General features: G+C 36.4%; 1 protein-coding gene across 5 annotated transcripts in view; it reads left to right on the forward strand.

The window, feature by feature from the left end:
• Window positions 1–15201, forward strand: part of Cacna2d1 (calcium voltage-gated channel auxiliary subunit alpha2delta 1) — a 426913-nt gene that overhangs the window by 299477 nt on the left and 112235 nt on the right. For all 5 annotated transcript variants that reach the window (XM_021190608.2, XM_021190611.2, XM_021190609.2 and 2 more), the window contains exon 7: window positions 5996–6127. In XM_021190608.2, the coding sequence (XP_021046267.1) occupies window positions 5996–6127 (132 nt within the window). The remainder of the gene's footprint in view (window positions 1–5995; window positions 6128–15201) is intronic.

The following is a 15201-nucleotide window of genomic DNA, read 5'->3' on the forward strand; positions in this document are numbered from 1 at the left end:
AAATTCATCTGGAATAATAAAAACCTAGGATAGCAAAACCATTCTCAACAATAAAAGAACCTCTGGGGGAATCACCATGCCTGACCTCACAGAACTAATTAAAAACTGCATGGCACTGGTACAGTGATAGACAGATAGATCAATTGAATAGAATTGAAGACCCAAAAATGAACCCACACACCTATGGTTACCTGATTTTTGACAAAGGAACTAAAACCATCCAGTGGAAAAAAGACAGCATTTTCAACAAATGGTGTTGGCACAACTGGCTGTTAGCATACAGAAAAATATGAATTGATCCATTCTTATCCCCTTGTACTAAGCTAAAGTCTAAGTGGATCAATGAACTCCGTATAAAACCAGAGACACTGAAATATATAGAGAAGAAAGTGGGAAAAGCCTTGAAGAGATGGGCACAGGGGAAAAATTCCTTAACAGAACAGCAATGGCCTGTGCTGTAAGATGAAGAAGCAACAAATGGGACCTCATAAAATTGCAAAGCTTCTGTAAGGCAAAAGATACTGTCAATAAGACAAAGAGGCCACCAATAGATTGGGAAAGAATTTTTACCAATCCTAAATCTGATAGGGGACTAATATCCAATATATATAAAAAAAGCATTTGCATATAGAAACATTGAACGTTTCTAACACACCTGTCTGTTTACCCAGTTGTAACCACAATTGTTACTTTAACAGCATCTTCCTCGCTGGACTTTTCAAATTGGGAGAGGGAAGGAAAGATGTGCAGATTAAGATGTGTTGATTGTGTATACATGAAATGAAGGTGGAAGGAATGGTTTCACAGTAGGTAGAGCGTGGTGCTATTCTTAAGGTTCCTGTGTGTTTTAGGTAATGTGATGGGCATATGTCATCATATCTGTCATTCTTTCAGTCTTTGAGATTCTACCTGCTGACTCCCCAGTTAGCTCAGCATCCTCTAAGCTGAGAATGGGGACACTATACAGGTGGATAAACATTGTGCACGGGAGTAACTGATGTGCTATTTTTATTGATTGCAAAAGAAAATCTGTTAATTTCTGGTTCTTAAATAAGACCGACTAATCGAAGATGCTCCATTACCTGTCTTCGGGGAAAACATAACTGAGGAACTAAGATTCTAAAGTCACATACATGTTTGCTCTTTGCATTGCTTTGAAGCTTTATGTATGCTTTGTTACTTGGAGGTATTTTCAACATAATTTGAGAAAAATAAAACTTAGAATGTTGCAATTAATCTGAATTTCTCAGGATTTTGTTTCATACTGGTGCAGCTGAGGGAATCAAAAGAATATGGTCCAGTTCTTTCTCTGGTTCAGTCTCTATAAATGGGATTGGATTTACAGACTGTGTACATTGTACCACTACTGTCAAACTGTCTCCCAAGTTGTGTACTATTGGATTTGCACTTCCAAGGCTAACCTTTGTGTTTTGATCTTTGACATTAGACATTCAAGTAAAGACTGGAAAGTCATTAACAGAATATTGATGGTGTTTGGAAGTTCTTTTAAATATATACACTGTATCTTGACACCCTGATACATACTGGATATCTAGCTTAGGTCTTGCTAATGTGATGGGTATATGTTGCCATTTCTTTCATTCTGAGTAAACTCTGAGTAATCATTTCCAGTAGTATAGTTCCTTGTCTGGGCATGCAATTTATATACTGTGCTCACTTGTAGATTCATACATTGCTTAACCCCTAGAATCTGTAATGTCTCATCTAGAAAAAAGTTATGTGTATCAACTGAGAATTTTAAAACATTTTCATAAGGACAGCAATATGTCAGAGCTTAGCTATTTTTGCACAATGTATGGTAGCAAACTTTACAGTCTGCCCTGCCCTATTATATCCTAGCTGTCAAGACATCTAATAAAAGTAAGTAAAAAAAGCAGCCTAACAAACAAGTGAAACATTATTAAAAGTGATTATCTGTTATCTATTGCATGTTGTGAAATAGACTCAAGGAAATTGAAAAGATAGAATAGATTGGATATTAATGAAGTGGTTCTGGGTCCTAAATAAACATGATTCATTCAGTACAATTTCACTATAAAAGTCATGAATGTTCAAAGAAAAATACACTGTGCCTCTCAGAAGATTTGTATATTTTCTTAAATATTCATGAATGGTATCAGTTAAGGTTATCTATGTGAATATAAATTTCCACATAACTGGCCAATTGGTGCTCATAGGATCATGCTTTTGAATATGAATTCTTCACCATCTCGGATGCACTATGGATCTGACCCAGCTCATGAATATTCACACACACACACACACACACACACACACACACACACACACACACACCGTTCTGAAAGTAATCACATACATAAAGATGAAAATCTCATTACAATGAGAGGTGCATCAGGATGCTGGTCCCAGAGCATCTTTATGATTCCTTTGTGCTTGTTGTGTTCTTTAGAAAAGAAAACAAAAGAGATGTTTGAAGAACAAACAAACATGCTATGTGACTTCCCTTTATTTTTACAGGCCCACGTGCCTTTTATATTTGCGGTTCTTTCATTGAAAATAGGTTTTTTTAGATAATAGATTTTCATACAATATATTTTTATTATTGTTTCCCCCTTCCTCTAATCCTCTCAGTTCTTCCCCACCTCAGCTCCCATCTGGATCTACCCCTAAACTCTCTTTCTTAGAAAACAAACATGTATGGAGGATAATTAGGAAATATAATAAGGTAAAATAAAACCAAATAATTCAGAATAGAGCAAAACAAACAAACAAACAAACAAACAGAAAAAGAACCCCCAAAAGACAGATGCTCCCTTTCATCTTACCCTTGTAAGATCTGTACATAGTTTAATCATGGTTGCATTTGGTATATCCTATACTTATAGAAATGAAGAGAAGTAAAGATTTATAGAAATTATAAAATACTTTGAGGTGAATGAATCGATGGCACAGAATATTAAAACTGGTGGAGCATAGCTAACTCAGTGATTAAAGGAAGTTTCATTGCTATAAATGTGCATGCTCAAATGAGTTAAGGGCCTGCAGCAATTAAAATCACGTTAATATTGAGAACACATGTAACTAAAGATGTGTCTTCCAGTTTAGGCTTATGTAGTGATTCTCATATATGTATTGACCTCAGCCTCATTCTTCTCATCTGCTGGCAAATGTTTTTGATACAGACACAGGAAACTTAGGAATTCTCTACACCTCTTTATGCAAGGGAAAATTGTATTCTTTCCACCTTTCTTTCTTTTCTCTTTTTTCTTAATAGGCTCTTATATAGTAGGCCAAGGAGGATTTTGAACTCCTGATATTCTCAGATCCTCCTCCAAAATTCTAAGACTATAAGTATGCACTAACAAACATAGTTTCTACAGTGTTGAGAATCAAGACAAGGCCCTCGAATGTGCCAGGCAGGTGCTAGCACATCCCCAGACTCCCAGTGAAACTTTAACTATGCTGAACTTAGGATGTAATGATCATGGCAGCACATTCTTTAAATACTATTGTGAATCATGTTCTATCTAGAATTTTTATTTTGGAAAACTAGTGAATGACATGTCTTTGGAGCACTTTTCTTGATCCATAAATTGTTATAATTTGGTATCAAAGTTAATAACATGGGTCGTATATGCATGCTCTAGTTATTACCTGAATGAAGAGGAAAAAAAGAAATTATTGCTTTGAATGGTATTTATGAAACATCGGCTGACTGAAACAAGTTTCTAACGTTGATATTACCACATTTCACAAACTACATATATATATATGTATAATGTATATATATATATATATATATATATATATATATATACATTGTATAAGCATAGATGATCAATGATAATCATATTTTTTGTTTTTTTGTTTTGTTTTTAAAAATCTGGTACCAGGGTAAATTATCTGAATATACCACAAATAATCAGTAGTATTTGAGGGTTGCTCTGTTTAAGCTCTATTGTAGAATTTCTCTGAGAACAGAGACATAAACCAACATTCTTTTCTTTATATGTTTAGGGAGCTCTTGGTACTTTGTGCCTGTGTGTAATTTTATAGCAAAGAATTGTTTAACAAAATCTGAAGTCACTTTTTCTTGTCACAGCTTCAGGCATTACACTAACACCTAGTAGTTAGCACAAGTCTGAGATGCTGGGGACAGCATATGATAACAGGGACTGCCTGCAGTAGGCCAGGATGGAGACATCTCAGAAGCCTGTGGCAGCTCCTTGTAGAAAAGGACCCAGAGAAGCAGGAGACACATCCCTCCAGGGGACCTCCCATCTGAAATAAGGGATTACCTGCAGTAGGCCAGGATGGAGACATCTTGGTAGCCTGCAGCAGCTCTTTGTATAAAACAGTTGTTCCCATTTCTCCTAACCTTAGCCTTGGACAATAGCTGTATAGATTTCATTTGTGTGTGACTGCTTCTCAGTTGGCCTTGGTGTACATAATTATTGTATTGTATCCACTTTCTTACTCATTTTTCCTTCTGCTCTAGTGAACTCTGTGAAACTAGATGTTCCTTGATGTAATGATTCTTAAACAATTAAAAAATTGAGGCAAGGGCACAGCACAGCACAGTCCTAATGGCCCAGGTGCATCCTGTGTGTTCTCATCTTGGAAATAATGCAGTAACTGTATAATGGCAGTTCCAGATTAATGCTTGACTTGCAAAGAAAGCTTGAAGAAATTATTAGAAAATTAAATAGAGCCAATATTGAAACCCCAAGGAAACAAACTATTGACGTTATGAAATAAGTTTTGCATAACATTTTAGAGTGGTTCCTGGATAAGCAAGTATAGAATATGTAAAATCTTATATTAGTAAAACTAAGTCAAAGCACTAGGACTCTTAGGAGAGTCATTGTGTGCAATGTGCAGAAGCAGAAAGCTAACAGAGCTACTGAGTTAAGAGTTTACTTTATTCTTTCTGGCCACTGCCTGGCAGCTTTGCCCATGTCATTTATCATTAGAGCTTCACAGGAAAATGCAAGTAGCTGTCCTCTGAGCTCTGAGCTCGGAAGTATAATAAGTTAAAGTTTAAATAATAAGTTTGCAATTATTATTATTTTGGCTATAGGCCTGGGAATAGGGAAGCTTGAAACTTTGAGGAACAATCGTAATTCTTGATTCTTTGTGGGATGTGGTTATTCTTTTGAATTTGATTTGGCAATGATTATGGAATGTCTTTCTTTTTTTTTTTTTTTACCTGCTTTTGGAGTATCAATAAAAGACTGGGGCAAGAGAAAGGCAAGTGAGCATGAGAAAAGCATGTGAAGAGTGAGTGAGGAGAGAATGTGAAGAGTGAGTGAGGAGAGCATGTGANGAGTGAGTGAGGAGAGAATGTGAAGAGTGAGTGAGGAGAGCATGTGATAAGTGGAGAGAGAATGTGAGGCATGTATAGAGAGTGTGTGAGTGAAAGAAGAGTGCATGTGGTATGTGTGTGTGATATGTGTGTGAAGTGTGTGTGTGTGTGTGTGTGTGTGTGTGTGTGTGAAAGGATTGCACAGAGGTGTGTGTGAGCATGAAAGTTCAAGAAAAGAAAAGCACCTAGGAGAAAAGCAGAGAGCACAAGAGAATGCTGAGTGTGTGCAGCCTCAAGCTGCGAGCCAATGAGCGAGAGAAAAAGAGAGCAGAGAATGAGAGAGAAGAGAAACTTTAAGCCTTGAAAAGCTGCCTGTCAGCTTGTACCCAAAAAGTAGTGTGTGTATATTTAATATGCACCTTCCAGATATCCCTGCTTCCAGTTGAGAACTCCGATCCTGTGTTGAGGCTGGATCCCAACAGTGAGATACTGTGGAAGATTCTGCAATACATAAGAAATCACAGTTATCATTCTAAAATGTTAATCACATTGCCATCGTACAAAATTAAAAACCTAGTTCTATGCTTAAAATGTTTGAATTTCCAGTAAATTATAGTATTTTATTACAGATAATAACAAGTAACATAACTTTAGAAAAAATATTATAACTTTCAATAAGTTTTTTTTTATTTTCTTTGTTTTTCTTAGCAACCATAGTGTTAAACGAACTCAACTGGACAAGTGCCTTAGATGAAGTATTTAAAAGAAATCGAGATGAAGACCCTACACTGCTGTGGCAAGTGTTTGGCAGTGCCACTGGCCTGGCCCGATATTATCCAGGTAACTGTTTGGTGAAAGCTGGTATACCAGAATCAGTCATTTCTGTTAATGGTCCTTTGTGTTATAGGAAGACGCTGTAGTAGGTTTACTGGTCATGTTGGCACAGCTAAATTCTCCAGTGGTTGTCCCACATATCCCAGTACACATTTGCCGCACTAATTTGACCCAATAGGTTAAATAATAACTATTTAACAAGATTAGCATTAAGTTACAATAGTGCAATTTCCTCCATAAAGAAATTTTTTAAAGTATAATAAAGCCCTTCTAAAATTTATACTACATTTTAGCTGTTAAATATTATGTATAAGGAGACTGAACTATAAAAGAAAAAAGCAATACATATTTAAATGATAGATAGATAGATAGATAGATAGATAGATAGATAGATAGATAGATAAAAGAGGAAACAAAGTTGGGAAAAAGATTAATGGGTTTGCTTGGGTGCGGGAAGGGCAGGATGGTTAGGATCCAGTCAAATACCTATTACACATGTTTGAAAATGCCAAAGATCAATAAAATTGTTACTATGGAAAAGACTGTAGCATTGAACTAACTTGATCATAATTACTTTAAAGTGAGGTACCTAAGAAATAATGCAAAATGGTACTGGGAACCCGGTCAGTGCTATCATGAGGTAAGACACTTGGCATTATTCTGAGAGAGAATTTATACAGAAAGCCTGAAAAAGAAAAATTATGCTTCAGGTCCAGGTGTACAACCAATACAGTACTAGATAGACTTTTAGAGATGTTTTGAATGGTTTCTCTCAAAAATCAAGTAAGGAGGTGTGGGATGTGGAGCAGTCGGAGGGTGGATGGGGGCAGCGGGGGTAGAATATGGAGTGTAAAAAATAAATTAATTAAAAAAAAATCAAGTCTACAGTTGAAGTTTAGGTTTCAGAAGTTCTAGTGTTTTTCCTTTAACCAAGGTGTGTGCATTGATTACAATGAGAGGTCTAAGAAATAACAGAGTTTTCCTTCGCTCTAACAGGTTGCAAACAATTCTTAGGTCATCTTAGTTATGAGATATACTCAGTGTACATAGATATGTTTAATAAACTTAAATAAATATTTTTGCAATGCTCTTTATTTCTATAAAGGACTATCAGAAGAAACAAACACTATTTACAACACAAAACAAAATTAATCATTGAGCCCCCATGGAAAGACTTAAGTGATTAAACATTGACCAATGTTTGTATGTTTTCCACAGTTGCCTGTACCACATTTTTACAAATGCAACATGGATCCTTTCTCTCAAAGGACTGAAAAGACAACCTACCTTTCAGTAAACACAATAGAACTTCAGAGTTTGTGTTTTTGATTTGTTGTTTTGTTTTACTATATAGGTTTACTAAATGTGCTTAACAACTGAATTTGTCATAGTGCAACATCAGGGAAAGAAATAAAATTTCAATTTTCCCTTGCTATGTGTGGTAATAGAAACAAATTTAAGTGTTCAGGTAGCATGGACGGGTGAGGTCTTTATAACCTCTGTGTGATTGCAGAAGGAAGATTGGAAACAGTGATAATTACCTTTTTTCAGACATTTGATAGACTGGCAAAGGGTGAGTTTAAAATACTAGAAAGGATTCCCAATAGTATCTCATGTGTCAAGGTTAGCATCAAGTTACAATAGTAGTGTGATTTCCTCCATGGAGAAATTTTGTATAATAAAACACTTCTAAAACCCATTCTATGTCTTAAATGTTTACTATTTTGTATAAGGAGACTGAACTGTAAAGATAAAAAAACAACAGCATATATGTCCAGAAAAATCCTGATATGGTAATCTTTAAACAAATCTTACAAAATGTTGTCAAATATAATTTTTAAAATATGGAAACCAAATACCTAACATGCCCCTCTAGTAACCCACAAATAAATTATCTTTAGCTAATGACGCCATGAACATTTGAAATCTTATAAAACTATTTACCTCATGTAAATTCTCACAACTGAACAGTTGAGGAAATGGATGAAAGGAGTCAGTGATTGAAAGTTAAAATGTTTTTGAGAAAGCAAAGGACCAAGACCAGAGAGACAGGAATGGTGCAGAGAAAGACAGGTGCTTCTCAGATATTCATTATTAAAAGATTAACATTTTCTTCTTTTAAGTGTTTATATTCATTATTAACTATTCAAAATAATTATTAATCAATATCCATATAATTTTAAAGATATTTTTACTTAGATATTTTCTTTATTTAAATTTCAAATGTTATCCCCTTTCCTGATTTCCTCTCTGATAACCCCCTATTGCCTTCCCCCTCCCCCTGCTCATCAACTGACCCACTACCACTTCCTGGCCCTGGCATTTCCCTACACTGGGGCTTAGAGCCTTCACAGGACCAACGGCCTCTCCTCCGACTAGGCCATCCTCTGCTACATATGCAGCTGGAGCCATGAGACCCACCATGTGTACACTTTGGTTGATGGTTTAGTCCCTGGGAGCTCTAGGGGTACTGCTTAGTTCATATTGTTGTTCTTCCTATGGGACTGCAAACCCCTTCAGCTCCTTGGGTACTTTTTCTGGCTCCTTCACTGGGGACCCTGTGCTCAGTCCAAGGGTAGGCTGTAAGCATTCACCTCTGTATTTGTCAGGCACTGGCAGAGCCTCTCAGGAGACAGCTATAACAGGCTCCTGTCAGCTAGAAAGGAGCTTTTTTTGTTGGCATCTGCAATAGTGTCTGGTTTGGGAGGTTGTTTATGGGATGGTCATTCCTTCATTCTCTGCTCCACACTTTGTCTCTGTAACTCCTTTCATGGGCATTTTGTCCCCTTTCTAAGAAGGATTGAAGTATCCACACTTTGGTTTTCCCTCTTCTTGAGTTTGATGTGGTTTGTGATTGTATCTTAGATATTCCGAGCTAATATCCACCTATCAGTGAGTGCATACCATGGATATTCTATTGTGACTGGGTTACCTCACTCAGGATGATATGTTCTAGTTCCTTCCATTTACCTAAGAATTTCATAAATTCATTGTTTTTAATAGCTGAGTAGTACTCCATTGTGTAAATTCCTCCATTTCTTATTTTTCATACTAATCAGACATTTTCGACTGTGTTGACATTTGTTCATAATACCTAGGCAAAGACCTTTAAATTTTTTATTGGATATTTTCTTTATTTACACTTTAAATATTATCCCATTTCCCAGTTTCTCCTTTCCTGGAAACCCCCTATTCCACCACCACCCCCACTTCTATGAAGTTTTTCTTGAATTAAGGGACCTATTGGAAAGATTCTTAAATGGTCTCCATGGAGTACCTACTTTATATGCAATTTCTTTTCTAGTGATTTCAGTGCTGGATTGGTCTTTACGATGTTAACGATGTAATAGCACCAGATTTCTTAACAAGAAGGTAAGATAGGGTCATCAACATGAAATAACTTGTTATAAATGTGTCAATAGACTATACTTCTATTACTACACTAACAAAGAGAGGATTATCTTTACCTTTAAGTTCCATTTACTGATGAACCGAAAGAGAGATGTTACTACTTCATGTTATGTGTATGTGTAGTATAAGCATATGCGTGCAAATGCATTTCCCTGTGTATATTTGTCTAGAAACCTGAAGTCAACATTGGATGGCCTCCTCAGTCACTATACCACCTTCTGTCAGGACATTTTCAGCTTACACTTTAGACTACACTAGATTAGGTAGCCAGTGAGCCCCTCTGTCAGCCTGATTCTGTCCTCTGCCACCTCCTCAATTTAAAAATAATTGTCGGGACAAACTATTTGTTTCACCTACTAATGTCTCCTGGAATTGTAACAATTACAGCAGTAAATTGAGATTATAATTAGGAAGAAATGTCTCATTGAAATGTCAAAGTAGAGAGCACTTATCCTTTTTAGATAATTACTTTCTGTACAAAGGAAAAAAAAAAACAGAAAAAAGTAGAGTCTATCTCCTATGACATTTCCCACCTGTCTCACTGAACACTTTGTCCACCCCACCTGTTTGTTCATTTCAAAGCAAAAAGATTAAAAACCATAACACAATGGCATGGTTGAATGTTAAACTCCTAAGGCACATTTGTTGGTGCGAGTGCTGAACTGTTGCTGGAATGAACTGTAGCAGATCCTGGGTACTGAGTACACAGCCTGCTACTCATTTCTTTCCCATAGGAATAATCAATTTCTCATAGATTATCAGTTACATTTTGAAAAATAACTTGAGAATACTTTACACCTCAAATGGAATAGAACAACCTATGAAGAATTTTGTCTTTAGTGTTGCTGCCGAAGGGTCATTTGATAGATTTCTAGAAATAGAGTAATATCGGAGCTTCAGCTAGTCTGTAATTTCCAAACATGCTGCTGAAGGCCCATTACTTTCAGTGATGCCTAAATTTTATTTATGTACCTACCTATCTATGTATCTATGTATCTGTCTATGTATGTATGTATGTATGTATGTATATACCATCTATCCCTCTATATCTGTCTGTCTGTCTGTCTGTCTGTCTATCTATCTATCTATCATCTACCTACCTATCTATCTATGTATTTCACTTAGTGCTTTAGGAATGAACACATGGTTTACCTATGAATATATTCAACATCTATTCATCACTATAGAAACTCATTTTAAATAGGATTACTACATTTTCACAATTATTATTAAAATGCAGTTTGTGTCCATTGGAATTATTTGGGCTGCCAATTAAAAAAGAAATCCAGACATTTAATTTCAACATTAGGGAAGTTGTGTCACATCTGAAATGTTAATACATGGTGGGAGCTGGTGAGTAACGATCACAGAGGAGTCTTTCGTCTGCCTCACCTCTGTCTCATGAGAGTGCCTTCTCCCTAATGGCCAGCCAATGCTAGCATGTGCTTATCTGAATACACAGAACAATGTAGCTGCTCTTTTTTGGCAGAACTCAGAAACAATATAAAGCATTTCTTCTTGTATGACACTGAACATAATTTAGTGTACTCATGGTCACAGTCTCATTGTCCATGGCCATGTTATCAGCTAAAAGGCCAGAACTATGCTAAGGAAGGACACAGGAACACTGCAGGTGAAGGGCCTGTCCTGACTGCCCACTGTGCGCATCTGTGCTTGTGGCAAATTGTTTCTACCTCACTGAAATCTAATCTAATTAATACATCAGAAGCCACGCATCTCCACCTGTAGATCACGGTGCAGATCATTAAGTGATTAAGCAGCAAATAAATTAAACTGACAGCAGTAATAGATTTCCTATGAAAGCTGAGAAAAGAAGTAATTAGGGCTAACATCATCAGAGAGCCTTATGAACTATAGATTAAAAATCAATTCAATTCAGAAAATAAAAATAAAAGTAAAGGCTTTCTGGAGGAAAAAAAAGTATCACATAAGAACACACGGTGAGGAAGACATACTAGTGTGCATGGGTGAGTCTAATAGACTGTTCCAGGATAGGAGTTGTAGTAATTCAATGACTGCCAGTGGCTGCATAGGAGGCCTTGAAGGACACAATGATTAATGTGGAGGCATAACAATATAGATAGTCTGGGTATTGGTTTGCTGCGTGTGTTATTAGACAGAGGAGGTCTGTGGGATCACCCTCAGATTGCATTGCTAGGAAATGACAAAATGTGAAAATATAAAGACCTGAACAACAGACCAAATAGTAATTAAAAGGAGACTTCTTGAGTACAAAAGATGGAGACATCAAAGAGTTAAGAAAAAATATTAGTGACTGACCTAAATGTGTCAGGTAGCCATAGATTTTAATTTGAGCAGAAGTTGGCATGTTGCAGTTTTAACTATAAATATTGTCAGTGGTATGTTTATTTGGAGAGCAAAATGATGGTTTAAGTTCTGAGCAGCAACGTTTGAAGTATAAAAGTGGGAAAGAAGGAATAGCTTGACATAGAGCTAAGCACGGGGTTTATATTCTGAATTCTGTGCATTACTTTGCCATATATTACCCTCAGTTGTGACATGTGGTGTGGAATGTGTATTGTACACATGTGTGAAATGCATTGTATACTGTTTGAAAGACTTAAAATAGTCCCGTGTTTCTCTAACATCACAAATACATCTCCTATCTGCGCACTGTTAAAGTTACTCCCTGTGCCTCACAGGGCTGCTCAGAATAGCTGCTCAGCTAAAGTTCTGGCCACAGTTGAACTGACTAAAGGGTTTCCCTTATAGTTCATGGGGGTAGAGCAGCTATGTAGATGCTAATTTTAAAAATGGGAGTTCTTTGTAATTAAAGTGGGGAAAATAATTGTATCTATAAAACGCCAATGCATATTGCTAAATCCTTCAGCTGTTTGGACTTCTAAAATATCTCTCACTCTTCTCCATTTTCTTTTATGTATTGATAAAGCTCCACACTTTATGCCTTTTGTTTTTAGATGTATGCAAACCCTCTGTGATGTGCTGTTCATTTTGTGCTAGGTGCATTTGATGTAATAATTTCGAAGCATTTTGTCTACAGCATCAGAGATCCTATGCACTTTTGAGGTCCAGGAATGAAAACTTCCAAAGTTTTACCATTACCAACTTTCAAGGACTTTTTCCATGACTCATGAAATGTGAAACTTTTCATTGTAGAATTGCAGTTTTCTTGTGCGATTATTAAGAGTTCACCAGATCTTAATAAAATGGGGACTTTTCATTGTCAGAGCTAAAATTTTTCCTTTGGGTGAAACATATCTAGTATTATTTTCCAGTAAATCTTCCCCTCCCATACTTCATAACACTTACTGTGCCCTGGCCGTTCTCTGGCTACTTAAATGATTAAATATGCATGAACATTATTTTTATTGAACCTTCTACTTAAACATATACCTGGCCGCTATTAATGATTAGTTCTCCTGACAGCAAAATTTCTATATTCTCTCTGAAGATTTTCCATGTGGCAAACTAAACAAAAGGTGTTAAAAATTATGGTTTTAATCCTTATCCACAGAGTTGTGTCTCTATGTGTTTGTATAATTGAGCCAAAAGAAAGAATAGTATCATGGAGACTGCAGAGTCCTTATCCTGATAATCCAGTGTCATTGTCTGATCAAGTCTCATTGTCCAGAATACAAATATAAATTTAAAAACATTTCCCTTGGGCAGATGAGATAGTTCAGCAGGTAAAATAGCTTGCTATGCAAGTCTGGCCATGTCAGTTTAAATCCCAGAACACATGTAACAATGGAAGGAAAGTGTCTACTCCACAAAGTTGTCTCCCAGTCTCCACATAAATGATGGGAAAGGTGTGTGCGCACACACACACAAGTCACACAACAACAACAACAACAACAACAATAACAATAACCAATAATGGCAATAAATTAGCATTTTCTACTAGGTTGCTATATAAAGGTTAGGCAACTGAATTAAAGCCAATAATATAAATCTTTTATTTATAAAGGAAAAATCCTAAAAGCAAATCATCTTTCTAATAGCCCTTGGGTAGAAAAGAAGCAAAACTTACAATCAATTTAGAAACAGGAAGAGTTGAAATAACATGAGTAGAAAGTGATTTGTGGAAATCGGGTGGCAAGTTCTGTGTTAGGAGGCACACGTGACAGTCTTCATCCAGTGCCATTTGCCTTTCTGTCCCATGCAGATCATCCAGAGACTGCCACAGCTTCCGTGCCCAACTTTCACCCTCACAGCAGCCCAGCCTGTATTTTATAACTGTCCGTAACCTTTTCCTTCTTTAACTTAGCATTCATTCCACAAATCTCTTTCCTTTTCATGTCTGTATGTTTGTTTATAAAGCTCTTCTGGTCAAGAGCTTGTTGTTATCACTGAAAATGGAATGTAAATACAACCTTCCGAATATGGGCTTTTCCTAGACCAGTCTTTCTTTCATTCCCATGGAGCACATTGATTCATTAAAACTGCTATACAATTTTATATCCCTTCAGAAATTATTTGGGATATACTATTTGTCTAAACACTGAAATACACGGAACTTATAGATGTACTTTTAACTCTATAGCATCCAACACAGTGGCTTTCATGTCAAAGAGAGTAGTAGCTATTTATTAAGTTAAACTTGATTATTTTAGTCCCTTGGAATTGGAAGGAAGTATCATAGTAGAATTTCAGGATGTGCATAGTATCTTTAGCGGTCAAGCAACTTACCGGGACTGTCTTCCCATGTTCCAAACTCTTGCACCTCCTTTCCATAGACAATGCAACATCCCAATAAGTTTACTCATACAGCTGATAATCGGAGCTGTCTGGACTATATTGCAACCCTCTCCCCATGGAATAAGACATTTATTAGTTTGACTATTCACCATGTATTATAATTCATTATGCTCTCTGCCTTAATCATTTCAGTCCAATGTAATACACAGTTGCTAACTCTGTAAATAACTACATTAGACTCCAGTGTAGAAAAACAGAATGATAACTACAGACCAACTACTGATCTGAATATTTAATTCATTCTATCAGTGGAGAAATTCAAGTATCTTCCAACTTGAATACATAGGGTTCCCTAATTAGCTTGTCTCAGTGCTATCTAAAGTGTTAAAATATCAGGTATGATGTGCCTGAAAGAGAGTAATTGAGACAGCAGTTTGCACATCTTGGTCCTTTCTGGTGCAAGTCTAGAACCTTAAGTTGCATTGATATATGAATAGTGTTTATGCAATATTTTTTAGTACTATGAATAGCACTGTCAGTGCATAGTAGCTGGATTTCCAGTTCTCTTATTCCAATGAATTCCTTGTATAATTTAAATTTGTCTGAGACAGAGGTTTACTATGCAGCCCCAGTTGGCCTGTGAAGTCCAAAGTGTTCTCAAATTCCCAGATCTGCCTACCTTTGTTCCTCAAGTGCTGGGATTAAAGGCCCATTTGAAGACATTGCTGACTCTAGGAAATTTGCTATTATAATAAGAGTATGCAGGCAACCATACTTGGTGGTACACATGCACACACACTCACAAACACACACATACATAGAGAGAGAAGCCAGGGAGAAAGCCTAGAGTTTCAGCAAAAAAGAAAAAGGTAAATTAGTAATGGGGGATTAAGCAAAGGACTAAGCTTTATTATAGACATGTATGCAACTGTCAAAGAATAAAGGATAGGAGAAACAAGACTTCTCTA

Source organism: Mus pahari, chromosome 2 (genome assembly GCF_900095145.1).
Source record: "Mus pahari chromosome 2, PAHARI_EIJ_v1.1, whole genome shotgun sequence".
Lineage (NCBI taxonomy): Eukaryota > Metazoa > Chordata > Mammalia > Rodentia > Muridae > Mus > Mus pahari.